Source organism: Podarcis melisellensis, assembly GCF_964234715.1.
Source record: "Podarcis melisellensis genome assembly, chromosome: 15".
NCBI classification, from domain to species: Eukaryota; Metazoa; Chordata; class Lepidosauria; order Squamata; family Lacertidae; genus Podarcis; species Podarcis melisellensis.
In genome coordinates this window covers 4,159,079-4,185,501 of record NC_138532.1, presented here as the reverse complement: position 1 = coordinate 4,185,501, position 26,423 = coordinate 4,159,079, and the positions used below count along the sequence as shown (strand labels likewise).

The 26,423-nt window shown below is 45.0% G+C and overlaps 2 protein-coding genes across 3 annotated transcripts in view; one reads left to right on the top strand and one right to left on the bottom strand.

Annotated features, from left to right (window-relative positions):
• LOC309358198 (claudin-34-like) overlaps positions 1 to 3,622 on the top strand; it is a 100,792-nt gene extending 97,170 nt beyond the window's left edge. The window contains exons 3-4 of the mRNA XM_081891134.1: positions 2,635 to 2,723; positions 3,289 to 3,622. Coding sequence (XP_081747260.1) covers positions 2,635 to 2,723; positions 3,289 to 3,431 — 232 coding nt within the window. The 3' untranslated portion in view covers positions 3,432 to 3,622. The remainder of the gene's footprint in view (positions 1 to 2,634; positions 2,724 to 3,288) is intronic.
• DPYSL2 (dihydropyrimidinase like 2) overlaps positions 1 to 24,846 on the bottom strand; it is an 85,775-nt gene extending 60,929 nt beyond the window's left edge. The window contains exon 1 of one of the 2 annotated variants that reach the window (XM_081890949.1): positions 24,178 to 24,846. In XM_081890949.1, the coding sequence (XP_081747075.1) occupies positions 24,178 to 24,549 (372 nt within the window). In that variant the 5' untranslated portion in view covers positions 24,550 to 24,846. The remainder of the gene's footprint in view (positions 1 to 24,177) is intronic. The other variant, XM_081890950.1, reaches the window with a different exon arrangement.
• Between the last annotated feature and the right edge of the window lie 1,577 nt (positions 24,847 to 26,423).

The following is a 26,423-nucleotide window of genomic DNA, read 5'->3' as shown; positions in this document are numbered from 1 at the left end:
TTTGCATACATGAATTTTGCTGCACCCTCCAGTGCGCATCCTGCCCACGGCATGCCCTGGGACACACCCTGGCCATAGCTGTCAACTTTTCCCTTTTCTTGTGAGGAATCCTATTCGGACTAAGGGAATTTCCCTTTAAAAAAAGGAAAACGTTGACAGCTATGACCCTGGCACCCACTCCCGCTCCTTCTCCTGCACCCACTCACCCCGCCCCATCAAATGTGTCCTCTTTTTTGCTCTTCGGAATATGGCAACTCTAGGATGGAGGTACCTTTCCCCTGCTGATTTGTGGAGGGGGAAGTGATCCTGGCATTTTTTCTGCTCTTTTAGATGTGGCAGACATTTTGTGTTTTGCCACACCTCCACAGCAGCCATTTTGTGTCATGCCACACACCCATAGCAGACATTTTCTAACTAGCCCTTACAGCCCTTTCTCAAAATTTTAAATGTGCCCACAGGCCCCCAAAGATGGTTGACCCCTGGGCTACTGCCTGCGCTGGGAATTGACAGCTCAGCAGCCGAGTAAAACCCACAGCCAGGCCAGGTTACCAACACAGGATGGGACACAGAAGGCACATTGCCAAGGACCCCCTCCTACCTGGAGCCAACCTGAAGTCCTAGTTTTAGGTTCAATGTCTTGAGACAAGAACTAGTTCGCTAACTACCTCAGAAGCCATTCCACATCCTTCTTGGACTAGGGTCATGGGATAAAAATGTCTCTTTGTCAGGTTTTACCCCATTAGTAGAGATAACATCTCCCCAAAATGTGATCCCCAAAACACAATGTTCTTTATTTAGTTTAATTTCCTGCTGCATCTAAGATCTTCCCAAGTGTTAGATCATGTTCACCTTTGACAGAGTGCTGCACAATATCATCTACTGAAGTGTCAATTCCATCGGTGTGCTCATATATCATGTGTATGGTTCTATAGTACATGCCAGCTGCTGAAGCAACATCAAATAGGTGTCACAGAAAGTAATACCTCTCAAAGGGGTATTGACTGTGAAGTGTTTGGGTTGTCCTCTGTGAGCATTTGCAAATTGTGCCATGATTTTCTCTCTAGTGGGGAGTTTGAAATACTCAATCTTGATGGCCTTAAGGCTTCTGGCATCACCCATTCTGTGGGTTCCTCAATCTTCTTTATGACCTGTAAAAAAACCAATTCTTGAGAACTTCTCTCTGAGTTTGTCACAAAGTGCAAAATGCACTTTTCTGCACGAATGGATCTCTGAGGACATTACCGTATTTTTCTGTGTATAAGATGCCCCCGTCTATAAGACAACCCCAAATTAAGAAATCAATATTTTAAACATCAAACAGAACAACTTTCGTATTTTATTAACTATTCAAAGCACCAGAACCAGCGTAGCAACGGAGTGGGCCCCACCAACACCTGAGATTCACCATCCATGTTTAAGACGACTCCTAATTTTGGACTAAATTTTTAAAGGAAAAAGCATTGTCTTATACACAAAAAAATATGGTAGTTTGTTTATTTATTTGGATAGCATGTTCACCTGGTAAGTAGCCAAGTCCTTCAAATATATTTTGATAACACAAAATCAGTGTGTCATATTCCTGTTTCCCATTGTCTTGCATGGCCAGTACCCATTCAATCATGCTAAGTTTGTCATGCACTGCCAAACCCAGAACTGGAGTCAGCTGTTTAGGAATTATAATAAATGGCAAGCTATATTCGGTGTCTTTGTATCTGGTGCTGCCAATATGGTGTCCCTTTACTGGTAATAGTCCATTAGTTAAATACTTGTTGAAAGTATTTTTCACCTAAATTGGAGTCTTTCATTATCGTCGGACAACATATTAACCTGAGCACCCATGTCTAGCTTAAAGGCTGACATTGTTCCTTGCATTTCCACTATCTGATTCCAGTCCTTCCAGCCATGCTCCCTGCCCAATTCTACTACACCCATATAAAACTATTTCTTATCAACCTGGAGTTTCAGAAATTGTGATCTGCAATAGTGTGCAAGGTGGTTGTGCTTGCCACATTTATATCAGACCAGGGGTGTGCCATGTAGTGGGAAGTGCCCCCCTGTCCTCTGTGACCGCCCACACCAGGGGTAGGCAACCTAAGGCCTGGGGGCCAGATGTGGCCCAATAGCCTTCTCAATCTGACCCATGGATGGTCCGGTAATCAGCGTGTTTTTACATGAGTAGAATGTGTCATTTTATTTAAAATGCATTTCTGGGTTATTTCTGGGGCATAGGAATTCGTTCATATATTTTTTTTCCAAAATATACTCCAGCCCACCACATGGTCTGAGGGACGGTGGACCGGCCCACGGCTAAAAAAGGTTGCTGACCCCTGGTTTATTTCAAATCTTGCTCGCTCATTCCTTTGGAACTGGCAGCGGGGGTGTTTATTGCCACATTCTGTATCCAATCTTTGCATAAGCTTACATCTAACAAAAAAGTGTCTTTTAAAAGTTGCAGAATCACACTGGTATTCAAATGCGAACAGCCTCCAAGCAGTTGCCAACTGTTCCAAACGACCAGGACCCTGGAGTTATGATTTGTGTTCTTCTGAGCGTTCAAAGCAAGCTGCATTCTAACTGCCTCAGAACTCCAAGGAGCAGTTGCTACGGTGCTCAGACCATCTTCACTCTTTTCAGGTCTTGTCCTAGATCAGACGCTGGAAGAGAAAGACCTGGAAAAAGCCCTCGCTCTGGAAAAAGACTGGTTGAAGAACTGATTCACGCAGGTGCAGATATGCAGTGCTCCTCAGTTCCCCACCAACATAGCAGTGTTTTCTCACATAGGAACAAATTGACTTTTATTTCCTTTCGTCCTGTCTGAGAGCCACTTGGTAGGCTTTTCACAATGTGTGTGTGTGTGTCTTTCCTGAACAGTAGCTGTATTGGTCTGTTGCACCAACTTTCTTTCAAGGGCAGAATGCATAACTTTGGTGGGATCATGCCTGCCATTTTACCAATGGAGAGGGAAGGGGGGGGGGAGCATAGGAATGCAGAGGAGGAGGGGACTAGACAAGAGCCCAATTATCTGCATTGAGGGGGTCCCTGGAACAAAAGGGGTTGTGCGGTTGTGCAATTTCTTCACCCCTGGGGAAGTCTGATTCCTGGCACTTATGATTGCAGGTACAGCAGACTTTTCCATTCCTACGTCTCATGGTGGGAAATGCAGAATTTGCCCTAGAAGGATGGCTTTGTTTTAGCTCAACATCACTATTTGCTCAAACTTTAGGAGATGTCCATATGATACTGTGCCTAAGTATCTAACGGTGATCTTTTGTCTGTCTTTTTCTCCAGCATGCCTTCTATCGCCAGCCTTCCCAGCACTAAAGCGGATCTTCCACCCCAGGCGCATGATGGGTCCTTCCCAGTCCGCCTCTTGTGCAGGGTGTCCTGCGTGCAACTCGCTGCCTTTCTCCTGGCTGTCCTGGGCTGCCTAATGAGCATCTGCTCCACATCTGCCAACCTTGACTGGAGAGTGTGGCAAGTGGACAAAATCATGGGCAGCAACCAGCAGGGCATTGTGGGCATTGGCATCTGGGGTGCCTGTTCTGTCAGAAGAGTTACTGTGAAGAAAACCAACATGATATGCATACCATTCAATGATGAGGAGTCCCTGCCAGCTGAAATCATTGTGGCCGAGGACTTGATGCCAATGGCCTCAGTGGCCACTGTGGTGACCGTTCTTTGGATGGCCTTTGCTCTATGCAACATCTTTGAACCAGGAAAAGATGAAAATTTCATTGATAGCTTCTTTTCAACTGGAGGAAGGATAGAGTTGGCAGCGGGTACTTGTGTACTGATTTCCATTGCATGGAATCTTCACTCTGTATTAACAAATGAAGGAATTCCGCTTCCGGAGGTTTTGGGAGTGCCTCCGATTCCCACAGAACAACGTGCTGGAATGGCCATCTATATTGGGTTTCTTGCTGCAGCTTCGCAGCTTTTAAGCGGAACTCTGGTTCTGGGTGAAAAATATTTTTGGAAAAGGAGTGAAATAAACATTTCCAAGCAAAAATTTGTAAACGACCCAGAAAGTGTTACAGACACTGAAAACCCAAAGTTGAGGATGAAATACAGACAGTACTTCTCTTCTGTGACACTGGAATGTGAAGAAGAAAAACCCCCTATCTGGTGGAAATATCGAAGTCATATTAAAACGGAAACCATGCCAGGCTCACTAGCAATATGGCTAAGGAACGGTTCCCGTCCTGTGACTGGCTTTTTTTAACTGGAAGCAGGGGACGTTGTGTATATTTATTTTCTTAGGCATATTCTGTTGTGGTTTTTTTAACTGAATGCTTCTGGGATGCTTACAACATAGCGTTAACTATAAATATGGGGAATAAATTAAAAGTATAAAACTGTTCTATTTGCCTGTAGATATTTATGCTATATCTCTTTTAACAATAAAAACAATGTTATCTCATCGCAAACGTATGCTGGAGTGCTTATTTCACTGTAGACTCAACTGTGTTTGGTGCTTTTTGAATTTTCTTCAGAAACACTGCAAATCGCAAAAGGTTCTGGGGCATGCTTCCTGTGTTTGTGTTTGTGTGTGTGTGTGTGTGTGTGTGTGTCTGTCTGTGTGTGTGTGTGTGTGTGTGTGTGTGTTTGCAATCTGTTTTACAGAGAATACTGGCCAAGCCTTTGAGTGCCAACAATGATCAGGGACACCCGGTTTCAGGGGTCCAGAGAGACCTAGGCCACGTCCAGCTTTAGGCAGAATAAAAAATTGAAAATGATGGAACACAAAACAAAATAGCGCCACACACCAAAGAAGTGAGATGTAATTAAATCTGATGAGATATCTGCGAACAAAAAAAGAACCATGTCTTTTACCAAATCACATCTCTCATTTGCTTAAGTTTGCAGCTCTAATCTGAGAGTGGGAGTCACATTTTGGTCTGCTGCAGGTAGAAACAAGCTGAGAGAAGAATCAAATACCAAAAATATTAAGAAGTGACTAAATCTGAGGCCCCCTTTGAGGTTTTGCCCCAGGCCAAATGCCCCCCTGCAACTCCTCCCCCCAACTGGCCCTGCTTACAGGATTCCTTCAAAAACTCCTGCTGCTGAACACCAAACATGACAGTGGAGCAGGCCCTAAGGAAGGTCAGGTGGTGCCCGGTGCAGAAAATTTATTGTCACCCCCCTCATTTATTTATTTTTAATTTTGCCTGCAAAAATGGTTTTACATTATTTCATATTTTCTTACAAAGAAATGTGGATTCTGGGCCTCTGATAACAAGTAGGCGACTATGGACAGATACTTAAATCTACAGGATGGATTGTGTTTTGGCTTGTGTTGTTTTATTCATATTTATTGTTTATTTATTTTAAAAAACCTGCAAAATGGTTTACCAAACCAAAAACAAAAAAACCCACAGCAGTAAAATCAAGAAAAATTAACAATTCTACTTTAAAACATACAAAAGCTAAAATATTAAGATTAAAATTACTACAACTTCCTAAGCATCTAAGTTTGCTTGCCTAAAGAAATTCTTCTTTCAGCAGGTGCCCGAAAAGAGTCTAGCAAAGGGACGTGCTTTGTTGCAATAGACGTGCAGGTGCTGTCACAGTAAACAATGCAGTACAGATATTATGTGGAACCTGTAGTAGTGCTTGAAACTACAGTGGTACCTCGGGTTACATATGCTTCAGGTTGCATACGCTTCAGGTTACACACTCCGCTAACCCAGAAATACTGTTTCAGGTTAAGAACTTTACTTCAGGATGAGAACAGAAATTGTGCTCTGGCGGCGCAGCAAGGGTGCAGAGCTGGACTGGTGATGGATGTGGACCGGGGAGAGTCAGGATCAGGATTGGATTAAAGCATACTAAGGCCCTATGTCAAACTGAAAAGGCCCCATAGCACGGCTGGATTAACCATTAGCAAAATAAGCACGTGCTTACTTAGGGCATCAAGGGAAAGTGGGCACGGCAGAAATTTCCCACACAAATTGCTCAGCTGAGCATTCATTTTCTCAGTTGAAGTACAGTGGTACCTCTGGATGTGAACGGGATCCGCTCCAGAGCCCCGTTCACATCCTGAAGCGAACACAACCCGCATCTGTGGGTCTCGATTCACCGCTTCTGCACATGCACATGAAGTCATTTTGAGCATCTGCGCATGCACGAGTGGCGAAACCTGGAAGTAACGCGTTCTGTTACTTCCGGGTCACTGCGGAGCGCAACCTGAAAATGCTCACCCTGAAGCAACTTTAACCCGAGGTATGACTGTATATTAAAAATCCCAACCGAACAACTTTGCAACAAGGCAAGGCTGGATGTCTCACCTCTACAGAAGCAGATGTGTTACGTAAGATTATTTCTGAGTATCTAATCAAACACTTTGCAATTAGAAAAAGTAGGCTTCAGAAACCTTGTGACCTCCACTTCTGACACCACATAATAAGTTTGGGTTCAGTAAGCTCCGGAAATTAGCAATGCGGATCAGCCTTGGTTCTAGCTCATCATGCCAAAACTTGGCAGCTTTTTGATTTCATTTTCAAACATTTGGAAAGTGCAGTGAAGCACTTAAGACACCTGTTCCATCCTGTAACATTGATCTAGACAATTATCTTTTAAATTGCAGCTCATACGTCAGGGCCAAAAAGACCTGTAAACTGTGTGTGTTCTCAAACCTGCATCCCTTGAGCACTGTTGCTACCATGCTGTGTTCCCTAGAAAAGGGACAAAGGATCCCATAATTGTTTTATTGCATTTTTTCCTGTTGTCAATGGTTATATTGTATTCTTGGATCTTGTTTTTGTCTTCTTCTTCTTCAACTTTGGTTAATTTAGTTAAATTTGGTCAAAGTTAAATGCATAATACTACTTATTTGTTTTTCAAAAAATACGGTAGATCTTAATTTTTTAAAATTGTGATTCTTCAAATCTTCTGTTTGCATTTGTATTTTTTTCCCCAAAACGAAAAAAAGGAAAAGTTTCCAATATTATACCAGACTTACAATGCAGACCTATACATGCCTACTCAGAAGCAAACTCCATTGTCTACAGGATTGCAGCCATAGCCAATCCAGAGGTTGCATACTATCTGCCAACCCTAGGGGTCTATGTTTCATTCTCTTATTCCTTTCTGGGCCTGGAGGGCATAAACAGGGCCTAGTCTTAAGCCATAATACTCCAGAAACAGGAATTGGTGTTTGTCATTCAAATACATGCCGGGCAGCATCCCGTGATGTGTAACCTAACACATCACAAGACCTCGCCTCCTCAATGTGGGGGGCAGGTTGGCGCCCCTGAGCAGGGGTAGCATTTAACTGTAAAACGTTAGATGCATAGACCTGCTGACAACTTCAACACAGACTGATGCTAATCATATTCCTTGCAGTGATTCCAATGCAGAGGAGGGTAGCTCTCATTAAGATGTGTGAGGTATAAATAGTAAAATTATCATTATGGAATGGGACGTAGGACGCGGGTGGCGCGTCGGACTTGCCAATCAGAAGGTCGGCGGTTTGAATCCCTGTGACGGGGTGAGCTCCCATTGCTCGGTCCCTTCTCCTGCCAACCTAGCAGTTCGAAAGAACGTAAAAGTGCAAGTAGATAAATAGGGAAGGTAAATGGTGTTTCCATGTGCTGCTCTGGTTCACCAGAAGCAGCTTTGTCATGCTGGCCACATGACCCAGAAGCTGTACGCCGGCTCCCTCAGCCAATAAAGCGAGATGAGCACCGCAACCCCAGAGTCGGTCATGACTGGACCTAATGGTCAGGGGTCCCTTTACCTTTATTATCATATGAGAAATGTTGGAGGGTATGGAACCAATGACTGGAAATTTCAGGGAAACAGATTTCAGCAAAATGTTAGGAGCAGCTTTCTCATGGTAAGAGCTGTTGGAGATGGTAAGAATGGACCAGAGTGCCTTCACTGGACGTTAAGCAGAGGCTGGATGGTCCATCTCTCAGGTATGCTGTAGTTGCCTTCTGCGTTGCAATGTAGGTGACCTAACCAAAATGATAGTGGAAAACCTAGACCTACAAGAGAAAGACTTGTGAATATTTCAGGAATCAAAATGAAGGGCAAAAGATTAAATACAGTATCTGAGGATCTGGCTATCAGCCAAGAATCTAAACCTTTTCCAGTATATTTATGCTAAAATCTGCAATGAAATAAAAAAAGACCTAGATAAATGGTCTAGGATAGATCTGTCTTTTTTGGGAAGAGTATCTGCAGTTAAAATGAATGTCCTGCTCAATATGATTTTCCTATTTCAAACACTGCCAGTGATAAATAGCCCAAACTGTTTTAAACAGTGGAAGAAATATGTAACAAACTTCATTTGGTGGGGGTGGGGAACCCCTACATTAAATACAAAAACCTGATAGACACAAGCGAAAGAGGGGACTTTGCCCTACCTGATATTAGATTTTACTATGAGGCAGCCTGCCTCTGCTGCATGAAAGAATGGATGGGGCTAAGAGATACCAATATTTTAGATCTAGAAGGGTTTGACCTACGCTTTGCATGGCACGCCTATTTGCACTATGACAAAGCAAGGATGCACAAAGGATTTCAAAATCACACTATAAGAAGAAGCATAAGAAGAATCACACTATAAGAAGAAGCATTTATGTGTCTGGCAGACACATAAAGATCTATTAGAGAGAAAAACCCCAAGATGGATATCACCATTTGAGGCGGTGTCGGTGAAAAGGTTAAATATGGATACCAGATGGGCTACTTACAAGAATTTTATAGAGTTCAAAGAGGGAAAGGTTCATCTGGAAAAAAAGAGAGGTATTGGATAATACTATAGGTTGGTTTCAGTACTTCCAGGTGAACAAGTTATTTAAAAGACACAAAGAAACGGGATTTGGGGAAACGAGTTCAGAACCTGAAAAAAAATTAATAGGAAAAGATGATAAACTAATTTCTAAGATTTATAAACTGTTATTGGAGTGAGAGACTAAATAGGAAATGGTAAAACTGACAATGATTTGTTATAATATAGAAATGTCTGCATGGGGAGAATTATGGGGGGAACTATGAATTTCTCTTTTTTTCCAAATTATTTTTTGTTAATTTTCCAAATTATTACAAATCAAACCAAATTAATTTAATTTAATACAATTTCTTAAGATCAGGTTTCCCGCTCCTGTTCCAAACATATGATCATCATCATTTCCTCACATAGCTGCATCATTTCTTGTTTAGAGTCCAGTTGACATCCTTCACTTGCCGTTAAACCATTCTTCTAGCTGGCTGCTTTTTTTACCTTACGAACAGCACCTCCGTTACACCTTATAAATAAGTAATCCATTTCATATACATTGTTGTTCCAGACCTGGTGTGCTAGGAGAGTTAATTACTATCTTCTATTGTTCAGTTCTTTGCGGTGTTTATCTGGATGGTACAAGATCACATTCCACACCTTCTGCTGTTTACTGACTATTTATGAGCTGTTTACCAACTAGCGTATGAGCTGCAGTCATCAATAACTCACAGAATGCCTATCCAAACTCTACCATTAAAATTCCCCTCTGGAGTTCTTCCTCGGCAAACAGTTAAAAGCAAGATCTTTTCTGAAATTCAGCCTCTTTGCCACATCTGTTCAGCAGCAGTACATTCCCACCCCCCGCCCAGCAGTCCAGGAATAATTTTAAATAAAGTCCATTCAGCCTCGGTCAAGTGGGGGAGAGCATAGTAAAGCCTTGTAAAATTCCTTCTTGAGCATAAATCAAAAGCCTCCCCGCTCTTTTCCAAAGTAACAAACATAATAACACAACAGCGGCTACACACATCCTTTTCACTATGCAGGGGAGGACAGGAAAAAAAGGAGACTATTCAAAAACCATAATAAAGCACAAATCACCCCCTTCCTTTCCCAGCTGTTGTAAGGATTCTCAAGCTTCAATGAAAACATTCAGATATCATATTGGCCTGAATATAAGCCGCACCCAAATATAAGCCGCAGCTTTAAAATTGGACGGCGTGGAAGAAAAGAAGAAAAAAATCCTTTTGGATTTTACCTGTAGGTTTCCCCCTCTGTGCCAAATAAGTGTTGCTTACTTTTTATAATACATGGAAGATGGAGGATCTGGACTCTCCTTCCTTGGAGCTTTCTAAGTAGAAGTTTGGCATCTGTCATGGATGCTTTAGCTGAGTTTCCTACATTGCACTAGAAATATGACCCTTGGGGTCCCTTCCGGCTCCAAGATTCTATGTTTTTCTGCTTCAACAATATTTCATTATGTTCCTATCATTTTATGTAATTATATTTTGTATAAATTATAAAAAAAATAAAATAAAACATGTTCTATTCACAAACAAAACATTTAAATAGCTACCTTTCTACCAGCAGAATGGGGAGGGACATGGGTGTAGCCAGGATTTGGGGGGGGCAGAACCTCAGATTTGTATTGGTTTTTACTTATTTGGGTGGCAACTGCCCCCCATGGGGGCCCCACAGGAAAGAAGGAAAGTCGGAAGGGGAGGGGGCCATGTTCAGGAAAAGGTTGGGAAACACTGTCTTAAAGGGTAAAATAGTCAATTTAACCTACAAGTAGGAATGTACACATGAACAACAGATAACACTAAATAAAGGAAGATCTGAGATGAAAATGGGTGGAATAATAGAATATGCAGCCAACAAAAGACTACCTAGAATGCCATGGAGAGATGGACTGGGAAGTCTGAGGATAAGAGATAAATGATGATGACTATTGTATGATGTATATATAAGTTGTAAAAATGCATTACATATATATATAGATATGCATATACATATATGTATACGTATACATGTATGTATGTATGTATGTATGTATGTATGTATGTATATAGTAGGTGACCTCTCAGGTCACTTCTAATGCTGTGATTATGTGCTACATAAAGAAATACTTTCTTTTTTCTGTGCTGAATGTACTGTCAGTCAAAGTCCTTCAGCAATCCAGAGTTCTGAGTTACAGAGCAAGGGAAGAGGGATTCATCCATCCCCCACACCTTGGTTGCCATCTGTCTGCCTTGAGAGACAATGGAGTGTTCCTCTAGGGGTGAAGTCAAACAGCCACGTTAGCAGCACTGGGCTGCAAGCCTGGCAGTGTGTGTGGAGGTCCTGGGCTCCCCAGATGGCAAGACCACCCCCCCTCAGCCTCACTGATGTGGTCCAAAGGAAAGCATACGTTTGGCACCAGCTTGGCTGCAGGAGTTGCCGGAAGAAAGCATACTAGGAGCTTTCCAACTGTCTTAAGGACTCCACTCCAGATTTGTGTAGGGTTTACTCCTTAGCCTTCTCTTCTCCTGAAGAAATTCCACAAGGCAGCAGAGTTTTCCTTCTCCTAGATGGGCTACCTTCCCAGGCGGACAAGCCCCATCTGTCCCTAATTTCCTTCAACAGCACATGCAGAAACTGCCTTCTTAACTGTTGGGCCCACTACTGGTCTCGTCTGCTCCATCTGCCAAAGCCATTGTCCACATGCAGGGGACCTCCCTAACTCACATAGAGTTTGAGACCCACTGACTCGCATGCTGACAGCTTCTAGGAGCCATAGGTGAGAACTGAGTAAAGGGTGGGTACCAAAAGTGGACAAACTAACCCAGAAGGAGCACAATGTGTCTGCCACCAGAGGGGCTACCCATCCCTCTTATTTTATATATGCCTATAATGGCCAGGGGTCCCTTTACATTTACCTTTTATCATTTCCCTCTGTAGTCATGAACTTTCCTCCAAACTAAAAAGCCCCAAATGTGTTAACTTTGTTTCCATGCAGAAGTTGCTGCAACCTGTTTGTTTGTTTGTTTGTTTGTTTGTTTGTTTGTTGTTTGTTTGTTATGCCACCCTTCATTGTAAGTTCACAGGGCATTTTACAACACAAAAATACAAAATGAGAGAACAAAGTACATAATAAAAAGAAAAACAAGCCAATAACCCCCTTCTCACAAACATTTAAGAAGCCATCTATGGTTTAATCAGCTAAAGGCCTGGTAATAAAGAAACATTTTCACCTGGTGCCTAAATATATATAATGAAGGCACCTGGTGAACACATTCCACAAACAGGGAGCCACTGCAAAAAAGGCCTTTTCTCATGCTGCTACTCTCCGGACCTCTCATGGAGGAGGCACATGAAGAAGCGCCTCAGATGATGATCTCAGGATCCAGGTGGGTTCATATGGAAAGAGGCAGTCCTTGATGTATTGTGGTTCTGAGCTGTTTAAGGCTCAGAACCAGTACTTTGAACTGGGCCCAGAAAGTAATTGGCAGCCAGTGCAGCTGGGCCTGGATCGGTGTGATATGCTCAAACTGTCTTGCCCTGCATCAGTTGAAGTTTCCAAATTACCGTATTTTTTGCTCCACAAGACTCACTTTTTCCCTCCTAAAAAGTAAGGGGAAATGTGTGTGCGTCTTATGGAGCGAATGCAGGCTGCGCAGCTATCCCAGAAGCCAGAACAGAAAGAGGGATCGCTGCTTTCGCTGCACAGCAATCCCTCTTGTTGTTCTGGCTTCTGAGATTCAGAATATTTTTTTTCTTGTTTTCCTCCTCCAAAAACTAGGTGCGTCTTGTGGTCTGGTGCGTCTTATAGAGCGAAAAATACGGTATCTTCAGAGTCAGCCCCATGTATAACATGTTGCAGTAATCTACCTTAGAGGTTACCAGAGCATGGAGAACAGAAGTTAGCTCCATAGAGATGCAGTTGGACAACCAGCCAAAGCTGATGGAAGGCCAGCGGAAGCTCAAGTGACAACAATGAATGTAGAAGTACCCTCAAGCCACGTACCTGCTCCTTCAGGAGAGCAGGCAACCTCTCATCCATCCAGTCCAGGGAACTGCCCAGTGACAGTGCCTCAGTCTTATCTGAATGGAGCTTCAGTTTGTTGGCCCTCATCCAGTCCATTACCAAGGCAAAACAACAGTCCAGCACATCCACACCTGCAGATAAAAAGAAGTAGTGCTGTGCATCATCAGCATATTGCTGACAATGTACTCCAAAACTCTGGATGACCCCTCCTGGGCTGTTTCATGTAGATGTGAAACAGCACAGGAGATAAAAACCTGAGAAACACAGCATTGAGGGCTCCATTGGGCCAAAGGGCACTCCCCAAGCATCACCCTCCGGGAACGACTATCCGAGTAGGACCAGAACCACCACAAAGCAGTGCCACCCACCTGCAACTTAGACAGCCAGTCCAGAAGGATGATTACCAAGGTTGATAGTATCAAAATCTGCTGAGAGGTCAAGGAGAATTAACAGGACACGTTGCCCCTGTCTCTCTCCTGACAATGGTTATCATACAGGACGACCAAAGCCGTTTCTGTGCCGAAACTTGGCTAAAACCCCAAATGAAATGGATCTAGAAAACCAGTTTCCTCCTAGAGTGCCTGGATTTGGTCTACAATCACCCACTCAAGAACCTTGCCCAAGAACGGGAGATTGGCAACTGACCAGTAGTTAATTAAGATTTTCCAAATCTAGGGTGGGCTTCTTAGCACTGCCTCATTCAAGCAGGTAGGGACCACTCCCTGGCCCAGCCAACTGTTCTCTTCTTGCTAGTTTTTATCAGGGTCACCCTTATTGGACTGATCCAATCAACTTGTCCACATCCTCAAACCTTACCAACTGAAGCTCATCCAACACAACAAGCCTAGACAGCGCTCTGGACACCCCTTCAGATTCTGTAACAACCGAGTCAAAATCCCAGTAGATGCAAGTGATTTTATCCTCAAAATGCTTTGCAAACAAATCATAGGGAGCTACCCCTCGCCAGGTTCTGCAACCTCCTCCTCCTAGACTACTGCTATGTGTTCTGTGTGATTTGGCCTTTGCGGTTGGTTTGGAATCTGCAGTTAGTGCAGAATCCTCTGTCATAAAATTTCAGGGTATACACACACAGTAGACACACACTCCACAGAAACCAGTCTCTCACTCTTACAAATATTAGGAAATATTCCTTGAGAAAATCTCACATTATTTTAGCAAACAGAACAATCCCAAAAAGCCATTTTGACTCTCCCAAAATGACCTCAAATATTCCTCTACAGTAGGAGGAAACAAATGGGGTAACTTTCCAATTGTCATTTGAGTTGCAAATCCTATTAACAAAACTGCCTGGAATCTAGGGAGTTTACTCCTCCCTGCAAATCTAGTCTGGCAAGTTTCTGCTAAGCTGAGGGAACTGTCAATAGGTATAAGTTTGTAAATAATAAATTCAGGGACTAAAGTATTTACCATCTTAATGGAATAGTCAGGCGGCACAGGTAATCAGTGACCGTTATCAGGTATCCTGGTAGACAGGGAAAAAGCAACGCTCAAATATCTGTGGAAGACTATCTCCTTCTGTGATGTATGTACGATGCTTTTTGGATGGTCTTTGGCTAAGGGCTGGGCGATTTCAAAAGTCTTTAAAGGGGTTTGCACACTTTTGTTCCGGGTCTCCCTTACCTCCTTGCAAGGAGGGGGGGGGGACTCTGTTGCAACAGAAAAATAAAGATTTGCCTTGCTTTCACTACATACTGCCTCCATCCAGTCATCTCTGATCAATCACGGACTTAGGGGACTCAGTCCCTTGGGGAATTAGGCAGCAAAAGCCACCCCCTCTATTTTCTATATCACCTCCTAAAGGTAAAGGTAAAGGGACCCCGACCATTAGATCCAGTCACAGACAACTCTGGGGTTGTGGTGTTCATCTTGTTTTATTGGCCGAGGGAGCCAGCGTACAGCTTCCGGGTCATGTGGCCAGCATGACTAAGTCGCTTCTGGCAAACCAGAGCAGAGCACGGAAATGCCATTTACCTTCCCACCGGAGTTGTACCTACCTATTTATCTACTTGCACTTCGTGCTTTCAAACTGCTAGGTTGGCAGGAGCAGGAACCGAGCAACAGGAGCTCACCCCGTCACAGGGATTCAAACCTCCAACCTTCTGATTGGCAAGTCCTAGGCTCTATGGTTTAACCCACAGCACTACCCGTGTTCCTTATATCACCTCCTTCTAGGTTATTAATCAGGACAACTTTGCAAAAACATATTGCACCAGTTTTGAAGGTGTGGCATTGGCTCTCAATTTGCTGAGCCAAGTTAAAGATGCTTGTTGTGATATGCAAAATCCTAGGAAAGGTCTACTTACTTGATGGAATGCCTCTTCCCTTATCCATCTGCCTGGTTGTTATGATGCAGCAGGGCTGCCCTCTTCAGTGCCACATTATTGAATATTTGCCATGTAGCAAATATTCTCGATACAGGCAAAATCACAAGAGCCAAGGAAGCAGTATTTGCAGCCACAGCTGACCAGCAGCAGCTACATCCTCACTTCTTTTGCCCACGCAGTTTGCAGTTGAACCATGTGAGCAAAGGAACATTTTTCTTTTACGGATGGGCTTGAAGACAAGTCTTTCTCACCTTTCAAAGTGACTCACACACCCTCACACTCTTCTCTATTCTCCATCCAAGCAAACAAAAGCAGTTCTCAAACTTCTAAGACACATTTCAAAATGCAGAAACAGTAAAAGGTAAAGGTAAAGGGACCCCTGACCATTAGGTCCAGTCGTGACCGACTCTGGGGTTGCGGCGCTCATCTCACTTTATTGGACGAGGGAGCCGGCATACAGCTTCCAGGTCATGTGGCCAGCATGGCTAAGCCGCTTCTGGTGAACCAGAGCAATGCACAGAAATGCCGTTTACCTTCCTGCCAGAGCGGTACCTATTTATCTACTTGCACTTTGACGTGCTTTCGAACTGCTAGGTTGGCAGGAGCAGGAACCGAGAAACGGGAGCTCACCCCGTTGCAGGGATTCAAACCGCCGACCTTCTGATCGGCAAGTGGTGTGGATGGTCCCATGGCGGAGATAGAGAAACCTGGATGGCTGCATTTGGACCCTGGGCCTGAAAATCTGTTTCATAAAAGGGGGGAAGGGATCCAGAGTGCTTAAATGATATGAAAGCTGCTTTATTTCAGCAATAAACTTCTGAAGTGGACTGTGAAGGTAATCAGAATATGAACAATGGAGGAGAAATGGTTAATGCTCCATCCCGAGACTTCTCTCAGTCTGGATAATATAAACAAAAGTCCACAAAGCTCTCAGACATTTATTTTATTGAAGCTTACAGGGCACACGTAGAGGTATTTACTCACATTCCAGTAGGCTGTTCTTTTGGCTCTGAATGAATGTGGTTAGGGAGCTCTTTATGAAGTTCTCTATAGAGTTCTCTATGGAGTCCTTCGTGGAGTTCTGTAAGAACGAGTGAGCTTATTCCTCTTCCTGGGCTTGCAAGAACTAAACTACCCAGACCCTGAGATCATCTTCCGAGGCCCTTCTTCGTGTGCCTCTTCCTCAAAAAGTCCAGAGGGTGGCAACACAAGAACGGGCCTTCTCTGCAGTGGCTCCCCATTTGTGGAATGCTCTCCCCAGGGAGGTTCACCAGATGCCTTCATTCTACACCTTTAGGCGCCAGGAGAAATTGTTCCTTTTTAAACATCCTATACCCTTCTAAAATTTGACTCTTGGGGAGGGCGGTGTTATTGGGTTACTGTTCTTATTGTGATCTTTTCTGTGAATAACCCTGAGACCTCCGGGTATAGGGTAGTATATAATTTCAATAAAATAAATAAATAAATAAACTGAACTAGGTTGCAAAGGAGAGAGGGAGTTTCCCCTCGCTCTGGGTAGAGCCAACAGAAACTAGAATATTACTGTGCCTTCATTTCCCAGCTTGCCGTGAGGTCTGGAAAAGGGAAATGCACTACCTTTTCTTAAAGGGGAAATATTATTATTCCTTCTACTAATACTAATACACTGATTTGCTATCACTAAATACCTGAACCGTTGCCAGGGTGGGGAGGGGAAGAAGTACTAAATCAGGATTCAATATCTAAGCATTTACAAGAACATTAAACAATTCACATAAAAATGTGTGCACATTAAAACGGAACATAGTGTAGACTCGACTAGATATTTATTGTTTGTTGGTAGTGGTAGTACAACCCCTAATCATTGCTCAATCTCCCACCATTCCACAAGTTGTTAATGAATTCTGAGTTCTTCACCGTCTTATGCAACAAACTCTTTTACATCGACCACCGTGCAACATTATGACTGCAGGCAGAGCATGTTTGATTTTTAATATACTTGAAGCTTTGACCATCCTGATTTCTCCCAGTATAAAATATTACATTTGGAAGTGTAGATCGTGTGCTACAAATGGGCTGAAAATATGAATTTAAATATCTCCTGCTCACAGAAAAAATGTGGAAATGTGTTCTGTTTTTTAAACCACCATATGGCTATCTATGAACTTTAAAGCATGTGTAAATTGCAAGGGGTGCTGGTCCGGGATCCCAGGATTTAAAGGGTGCATATAGATGCATGTATTGGTAAAATAATGTATTAAAATGCATCATGTTAGGGGAAATTGTTTTGCAAAAATGTGTATATTTGAAGAAATTCACACCAAAATGCTTATGAATTTTCATGAGGATCCCCACAACCACAAAAAATTCTCAATCTGATGTGGATATTTAGAGAACTGAATTTGATATTGGAAAAAATGAGAAAGAAAAACTGAAATTGCTGAAGCCTGCATTCAGACAGCACTTTATTCAGTCTTTGCAACTTTTCCTTGCCTGTAAATTTTCACTTTTTTTATTTCACACATGGTGTAAAAGCCACTTCTAGAAATCTAGTGGAATCTAATGGAAATTTAGTGCTCATTTCTGTGTTAAATTGTTTCCAGAAAAAGTCCACACGCAACCCTGTAAACTTGGAAAATCATGGGCATTTTGTGTTGTAATTTCACATGATGAAAATTGGGGTGGTATCCTAGTTCTTTCCCACTGTTTAAAAATTAGCACGACATTGCAGTACATTAGTCAAAACATCATAGTTCCGTAATGCAACAGGTACTCTAGTGTAAAAGGAATTTTAGAAATTGGGGCAGAAGTGCTAGCATTGCAACCGATGAAATTCACACAATAAATCCTACTTCTGAATATTCATACGTCCCCTGTGGCAATAGGGGTCAACGGCTTGGCAATCAAGAGTCTTAGTACATACATTAGCCACAGTGGCAACCTCACTCATTTGAGCGAGAAATGTACAGGCACTTGTCAAGCACTTAAAAGTATGTGCCACATAAGATGCCGCATGCAGAGGCATGTGTGCTTGGTGCTTTGATTTGTGCTTTGTGTTATCTTTCTCCACCAGCAGCACCCAACTGGGAGGAGAGTCCCACTGGCTGCATATCCAAGACTTCATGTGGTGCTCCTGTATCATGGAGGGGAAGCCTTAGGCCCTTCCAGATGTTGCTGGACTGTAACTTCCATAATCCCTGACCATCGTCTAGCAACTTCTGGATTATCACAGCTTCCCCACCCTGTTCTGTGGCATGCACTCATTTAGTTACATGGTGGAGAGGAGGGAGCATAAGTGAGGTTGCCACTGTGAGTAAAATATAACCCAATGCTGAAAGATCAAGGAATGGGGCATGACTGCTAGAGAAGGTCAACTGTCAGGGAGCAAAGAAATTCTCTATGAGCCCAAAGCCAAGTGAATGACACTCAGCTAAAAAGGAGTTATGTCTGGGCTTGGAAGCATTTATCAGAAGCCTTATCACCCTTGGGTGGATACTTGCTCCTGGTGGGCAGGAGGTCATAGACAACAGTGAGCAAAGCAGAGCAGAGCAGAGCATTTTACCTGTAAGATAGTTTTGACACACACTTGCATACACCCTCTATATTTTGCCCGGGCAAGCAAAAAGCACGATCAGAGTCCATGGACACATTCTAGCCAGGCAAATATAATCGAAGAGGGTGCAAACTAGGGCCAATAAAGGGTTTAGCCTGGGGAGAGTCCCAAGGGCTGGATATAAAAGCCTGGAGGGCCACATTTGACCTCCAGGCCTGTCCCCACACTAGAAAAGTGTGCTCAGCCGTAGTGATGAATATTTCTCTGCTGGTGTTTCAGCATTCCAGTTTACTGTTGCACCTGGATGGAGAAGGAGCTAAGTTTATCCGTGCAAAAGTGTCATAGGATTGGAAACAGGCTCCACACAGGTACAAGGCTCCAAGTACAAATGACATACACATTTTGTGGCAGAAAATCTAAGTTAATGGCCAAGTACACAATTGATAGGGACCTGCAGCCAATCCCGGGTCTCTGGTTAATGCAAAATATCCCAAGTTTAATTCCCAACATCTCCAGGGAGGAACGCCCATCATATGAAACCCTGGAGAGTCAATGTCAGTCAGCGTAGACAGTAATGACATAGACGGATCAATGGTCTGACAGGATAGGCAGCTTTCTATGCAGTTTTAAATAAATGTTTGTCTTGGGATAAATTAAATGTGATGCCATTCACACAATTAGCAATAGTGTGAATGGCTCTTTACATGTAAATAACAGTTAGATGAAGCTTGGTCTGTATTAGGACTTTGGTGATGGAGGGGGGGCTGACACTTTGTCCCCCTGCAGATTGGACATTTTAGACTCTGGGCTTAATAGTATTGATGCCCAAAACTTTATGGTCTTATTCGGAGGGCTCTTTAGTTGACAATGGGCATTATTATTCACTTAATTCAAAACGTGCTAAGTCAACCTTACTGTGTTTGGGGGACTTCCTACCTGCCCTGATGGCATTCATACAAATGGGGTTTGGACCACAGTAGGGTAGAGAGGGTTAAAGCTCCTTCCCCCCATGGGCTATCTTTTAAAAAACAAGCAATGACTCATGTCCAGTCTTAGCACTGTGGGTCTACAGCGCTAAGATCAGATATGAACCTGTGCCTGCTACCAGCATAAAATTTGAATCACCATATGAAATCAGGTGATTGACAGGTAGGTGTCCATGCCCACCTTCAAGGAGGGCCTATGGAGGGTGGGCCAGTCCTGGATCTGACCCCTGGTTTTTTAAAAATCATACTACTTGCATGAATGTTGTCACATTTAGTATGGCCCTCATTCACACACAAAATTTTTGGGTGTGTGCTTTAAAAATAGAGTCTGTGAACTTGTCATTTGGTTTCCACAGAGAGGATAGGGGTTTACTCTGAGGTGATAAGCTGAGCTGGTGACTCCTGAAAATTCAAGCACCTAGGGGAGCTGCAATTGTGTAATATCTAACAAAGTGGTGCATCAGCCACATTCCTTAGATGCTACCTAGATAAAGAGATTGTAGCTGCTGTGCAAGCGGAAGTACACAAAAAGCCACTTTCTGCTTTGAAACGGAAAGTCTGTTAGTTGCTGGGTAGACTTAGCTGCTTCTGATCTTCAAAGCTGCAAATGTGAGCTCTTTAATGGCAAAGGAAAATGCAGAGTGTGGCAGTATCCCTTGGCTGACATCCCGGAGAAGCTTGTTTGAAGTTGCCTATATATTGCTCTTAGAAAGCAACTGTTCACAGCCAGCCGGAACTGTGCCTCAAATATGTGTTTGCAAAAAGGAAAGACCTGCTTCTTTTTATAACCGTTGCCATAAAAAGAAAATGAAATGGTACAGAAAAAGGGATAAACATAGTGGTCAACATATGCCTTGGCTGCCTGTACTTCAACAGGCAGCATTTCTGACAGTTGAGTGATTATTAAATAAGGAGTTATTAATTCCCATCCCCTCCCCACCCCATTTTGGTAGCCCCTTAAAAATGGCTTGCTCAAGCCATAACCAGCGACACTTGCCAGATAGGACCAAAGGTCCTTTCTACTTCCCACAGGGGCCAGCCAGATTCTTCAGGGGAGCCTCCAGTTAGGATATGGAGGCTGAGCGCCAGTTGTTGGAAATCACAAAGTGGGACAGTGCTGTTGTGCTCATGTTCTGCTTTCAGGCTCCCCATAGGAATCGGGTTGGCCACTGTGAGAATTGGGATTCTGGACAGGGTAGTTGTTTATTGCCTGAGCTAACAGAGATCTTCTTCCCAGCAACTGTTGGAGATACACTGCCTCTGGTCATTCTACATCACTGTCTTGACTAATAACTGTTGATATAAATATTTTATCTTTAAGTTTGCCTAATACACTTTTAATGTGATCCCAGCAAGTGGTCATCCCCATGTCTTACGGCAATGAATTCCAGAAGTTACTTGTACATTGTGTGAAATGACTCCTCCTTTTTCTCTGTCCCACATCTACTGGATCCCCCTGAGTGTTATTGTAGAGTAGAAATCTTTCTCTCCATTTTCTCCACCTTCTCTTCTTCTCCCCTACCTAGGCAGCGGATGCATTGCTTTCTCATTAGGTGGTGACTGGAGGCAGCCATTCAGGGCTTGGATTGACCAAGAGGTGCTAAGAAACACACATTTTTTGTACAGCATCATATATAATATTTCCCTGGTCTTTATGTATGACACCTTTGAAGATTTGCAAGTGAAGGTGGACAGATTTTTTTCACCTAAGGTACTGAGATGGCTCTACATCTCCTCTCTCATTACTGAGACCATCATTCACATCCCACAACCTATTCTATCAAGCCATGTGCTTGTATAAGATAAGCACCCCAAACCCTATTGCAGAAGGGGGGGTCCTCAGGGCTGGGGGCCGAATGTGACTCTCTGGGCATCTTTATCTGGCCCTCAGGAATCTCCCTGGACCACAACATTTCCCCATGCCACTCCCCTCATTGGTCCTGTTCCACCCACTCTGTAAGTGCTTAACTGTTGGTGGCAAAGACTCTAGCATGCCTGGATGAAGAATTGTGTGTGTGTGGAATGTAGCTTACTGTGCAATGCTAAGCATTTCATCCTTTGCCCCACCCACTTTTGTCTCTGGTCACACCCACCTGAAGCATGTGGCCCCCTGGGGGTTGTCCATGGGGGTATGTGGGCCTCAGACTGAAACTGCTACCCACTCATTCCCTATTGAAATCAATAGAACAATGTCCAATGTCTTTTGCTCTAGGGCCAGCTGCAGGGGAACTGGGTTTTTGTAAGGGAAGGGCTGTCTCTCAGCCTCAGAGGCCTGTTTCGCATAGAGTGAGTTTCATTACTGCATCAATCAGTAATGCAGTCAGGAAATTTTAGGCTCTGGGCCAAATGTTCTGGGAGGCTGGGTGGGGGTTCCTCCTACGGTGAGTACTTCACTCACTTCAAAATGTAGTAAGTCGGCTCTCCTGTGCCCTTAGTCCCTCCTTGGTGTCTCTGTACTTCTGCTCCCCAATTCTACCCTACCTCTCATGTGGGATGACTCAGGTCTCTGTCCTCTCCCCCATGCTTTTTAACATCTATATGAAGCCGCTGGGATAGATCATCAGGGGGTTTGGGCTGGGTGTTCATCAGTATGCAGATGACACCCAACTCTACCTCTCTTTTAAATCAGAACCAGTGAAGACGGTTAAGGTCCTGTGTGAGTGTCTTGAGGCAGCTGGAGGATGGATGGTGACTAAGAGATTGAGGTTGAATCCTGACAAGATAGAAGTACTGTTTGGGGGGGACAGGGGGCGGGTAGATGTGGAGGACTCCCTGGTCCTGAATGGGGTAACTTGTGCCCCTGAAGGACCAGGTGTGAAGCCTGGGAGTCATTCTGGACTCACAGCTGTCCATGAAGGTGCAGGTCAATTCTGTGTCCAGGGCAGCTGTTTACCAGCTCCATCTGGTACACAGGCTGAGACCCTACCTGCCTGCGGACTGCCTTGCCAGAGTGGTGCATGCTCTAGTTATCTCCCGCTTGGACTACTGCAATGCACTCTATGTGGGGCTACCTTTGAAGGTGACTGACCTTTAAAGCCCTAAACGGCCTCAGCCCAGTATACCTGAAGGAGTGTCTCCACCCCCATTGTTCAGCCCAGACACTGAGGTCCAGCTCCAAGGGCCTTCTGGCGGTTCCCTCCCTGTGAGAAGTGAGATTACAGGGAACCAGGCAGAGGCACCCACCCTGTGGAACGCCCTTCCATCAGCTGTCAATGAAATAAACAACTATCTGACTTTTAGAAGACATCTGAAGGCTGCCCTGTTTAGGGAAGTTTTTAATGTTTGCTGTTTTATTGTATTTTTAATATTCTGTTGGGAGCCGCCCAGAGTGGCCAGGGAAACCCAGTCAGATGGGTGGGGTATAAATAATATATTATTATTATTATTATTATTATTATTATTATTATTATTAATCACTAACAGCAACCACACTGGAGTCCATCCCCAGTGTGTCCAAGCTGGGTTGGAAAATACATCTGCTGGAAATCCCGGACAGCTGCTGCCAGTCAGTGTTGACAGTACTGAGCAGGTTGGATGAGGGGTCTGATTCAATATGACAGCTTCCAAAGTACATCTTTCCCTTTGGGACTAGGCCTACAGGTAGTCAGACCAGACAGACCAGCACTGGCCCAGAATTGGAACAGTACTGTAATTTGTGATTTGGAGCAAATATCCCATTTACCTAACAGCTCCAAGTGCACCCAAAGAAAGGTTTTCTCTGGACTAACTCAAGTTCAACTCAAGTTCTTAAAGCAGGGATGGGGGATTTTTTTTCCCAGTCCATGGACCACACTCCCTTCTGGGCAGCCTTCCAGGGCCAGAGGCAAAAATGGGTGGAGCAATTAATTTAATGTTACCTTTGTACAATGCACTAGTTTCAACACACTATTCTCACCCCTCTCCATTCTCCATCAGGGCAAACAAAAGTCATTAGTCAGACTTCTAAGGGACATTCCAAACAAGCAAAAACACCCAAGGAAGGTGTGTAGCATGGCTTGTGAGGGGTGTGGCTTCCAAGGGCCAGACAGAGACCAATTTGGCCCTGAGTCTCCCAATCCCTGTTTAAAGGCAAAGCCTTCAAAATGACCTGAGAGAGTTTCATTGCATCACGGAAATCAGACAGAAGATCCTGGCCCACACAATCTGCAAGTGTAGCTGTTTTCGTTTCGTTTCGCTTTGCTTTGCTTTTGTTTTGCTTTGCTTGCCAGTGAGCATCTTTGTCTGGCAATTGACTCCCCACAGCCTTGGAACCTGCATCAGATGGGTGGGGCTTCCTTATTATACCACTGCTCGGAAAATGCCTAAGGCAGAAGAGGAGGAAAAAGTCTGCCAGCTTGAAAGAAATGGGTGGCGGGGCTGGGGTGGAAGGTTGCTGCAGCCTCACACGTGCCACACTCACACCCTAAAGAGAGGAATACCTCCCTGACGATCTGTCGATGGGGACAGTCTGAGCACGGTTCCCCTCCCCGTTTACTTTGTCTGCCCCCGGTGAAAAAGGGAGCCCAAGATCAAGTGGATCTCAGATCCCTCCCCCGCTCCCCGCACCAAAAAAGACCTCTCACCTTGTCGTTCAGGTTCTGCAAAGCCTCTTTGCCAGTGGCTCTCCGGATCTCCACCTTCCTCCCGAAATCAACAGATGGTTCCCCTCCCTTCCTGCTCTGCCAGGAATAATGGGACTGAGCATCCGGTCCGAGGTGGGCCACGTCCTTCTGCTTGGCCACGATCCTGCCGCCCGAGGAGGAGGAGGAGGAACCGCGTCCTACCGAGAGGGAATCGAAGTCGATGGTTTTGTTCTCCAAGGAGCCTTCCACGGGGCAGAACATGCCACAGAATTTCTGCCGGGGCTTGGGGCTGCCGGAGCCCAGGTTCTTGAAGAAGGCTGGAACTTCCTCCTCCTCCTCGGCGGGCTTGCCCGACTGCCTCTTCTCGGCCATGGCTCCCTCGCTCGCTCCCCGGGTCGGGTCTCGCTGCGAAAGGCAAAGCTCTTCCCGATCGGGGCTCCGGCTCTGGCCCTGGAGGCAGGGGAAGCGGCGGCTGGCGCTAGCGGCTTGCAGAGGCGAGCAAGGGCTGGGCGCCTGGGCGGTGGGGAAGGCGAGCCTTTGTACTGCTGGCCGCCTTCATAGAGAGGAGGGCGGGCTGCTGGTGGGGCGAGGTGGAGGGCAGCAGCTGGAAGGCTGAAGGCGATGCAAAGTTGAGAGGCGATCAGGGGAGGGAAGGAGGCGGGGGGGGGGAGAGAGAGAGACTGTCAGTAGCAGTGCAGCCGGGAGGGGTGGGCTTAAGTTCTCAGCAGCATCCAAATGACGATGAGGATGATGTGAAGGGGGAGGGGACAGGCAAAGCAGAGAGAGGGTTTTTTTTTTAATTTAAAAAAAGCCTCACTCACTCTGCAGCAGAAACTGGGAATTGATCCGGAAGTGATGTGACAAACGAAATTGGCAAATGGACTGGATCAGCTGGTGGGGAAGGGGGAGTGGATCCCTGGGCGCACTGCAGCTTCCACAAGTGGTGGGGAGGAAGCTGGAAGGTGTGTCGGGGGGGGGGCCTGGAGGTGTTCAACGCCCACCACGCCACTTTGGCAAGAGGGGCTGCGTCGGGAGGCTGAGGGCTTGCTCTTCTCTGCCACACCCACCTCGCGTCTCCTGCTAGCACGCTGCCGGCTTCTTCCTCTTCACACACACCCTCCGCTTTCGAGGCTAAGCGTGTATACAGAAGAGGGGGGATTTGGGGAGGGGGTTGATCTGGGCAGCGGGGGGAGGATGCTGAATCAGAGATATGAGGAGCCCCTGCTGTGAGTCGAATTGTTCTTTCTCTCTCCTCACCCTACTCTCCTGGGGCCTGAAAAGAGATGGGAGGGTAGGGGCGAGAGACAGCTGGCATTGGTGAGGCTGGATTTTTCCCCCCAAGGGGAGGGAAAGAAGCAGAGGCAGTATTCAGACCATAAGGGTTTGACCTTGGCAAGGCTGCGGTCCTTGTGGGTATGGCGAAGTGGTGTAAGGGAGGAGGGGCGCTTAAAGCAAAGGGAGAGGGTCATTGAATAATCCAGTCCAGTCTTGCCTGCTCCATAGATAGGGAACCTGTGGCCCTTCAGACGCTGTCGAACTACAACTCCCATTATCCCTGACCATTAGTCATGCTGGTTGAGGTTGATGGAAGTTTGGGTCCAGCCACATGAGGGGCACAGGTTCTCCATCCCTGGCCCGCTCCGACTGGCAGCAGCTCTTCAAGGTCTCCGGTAGCTGAGATCCTTTACCCTGGAGGATGCTGGAGACTGAACCTAGGGTCCCTGCATGGAAAAGTGCGCTTATCATTGAGCTGGAGTTTGCGTTTTCGATGGCTACTTTGGAAAAGTCCTTGCTCCTGATCTCCTGCTCAGGATAACCGGTATTCCTTCTGTTAGTGGGTTGGGAACCAGCCTCAAGCTCTACCTACAAAGTACCAACCTTGGTGAACCACGGGATCCTCTTGTTGAGCGAGATGGTCTCTTGTATTCGCCTCGCGCCGGTGGCGCTGTCCGTTCAGCACCACGCCGCTTTGCTCCTCGTGTGAGGAAACCAGAGCCAGCCCCGAAGCAGGAAAAAGGATTGGGCCTTGGGCAAATAACGTCGACTGGCTTAGATGTACCTTCAGGGTATGATCGGAAGGCACCTCAAACCATTAGCTAGCTGATTGCCCGAAAATATATGTAAGGTGGGTGGGGAGGAGAATTTATTTAAGGAAATTAGAGTTTGACTTGACATTGTTAAATCACGAGAAAGGTTAAGACACTTTAAAACAAGGTTAAAACAAGCTTTAAAAGGATAAGCAGAGC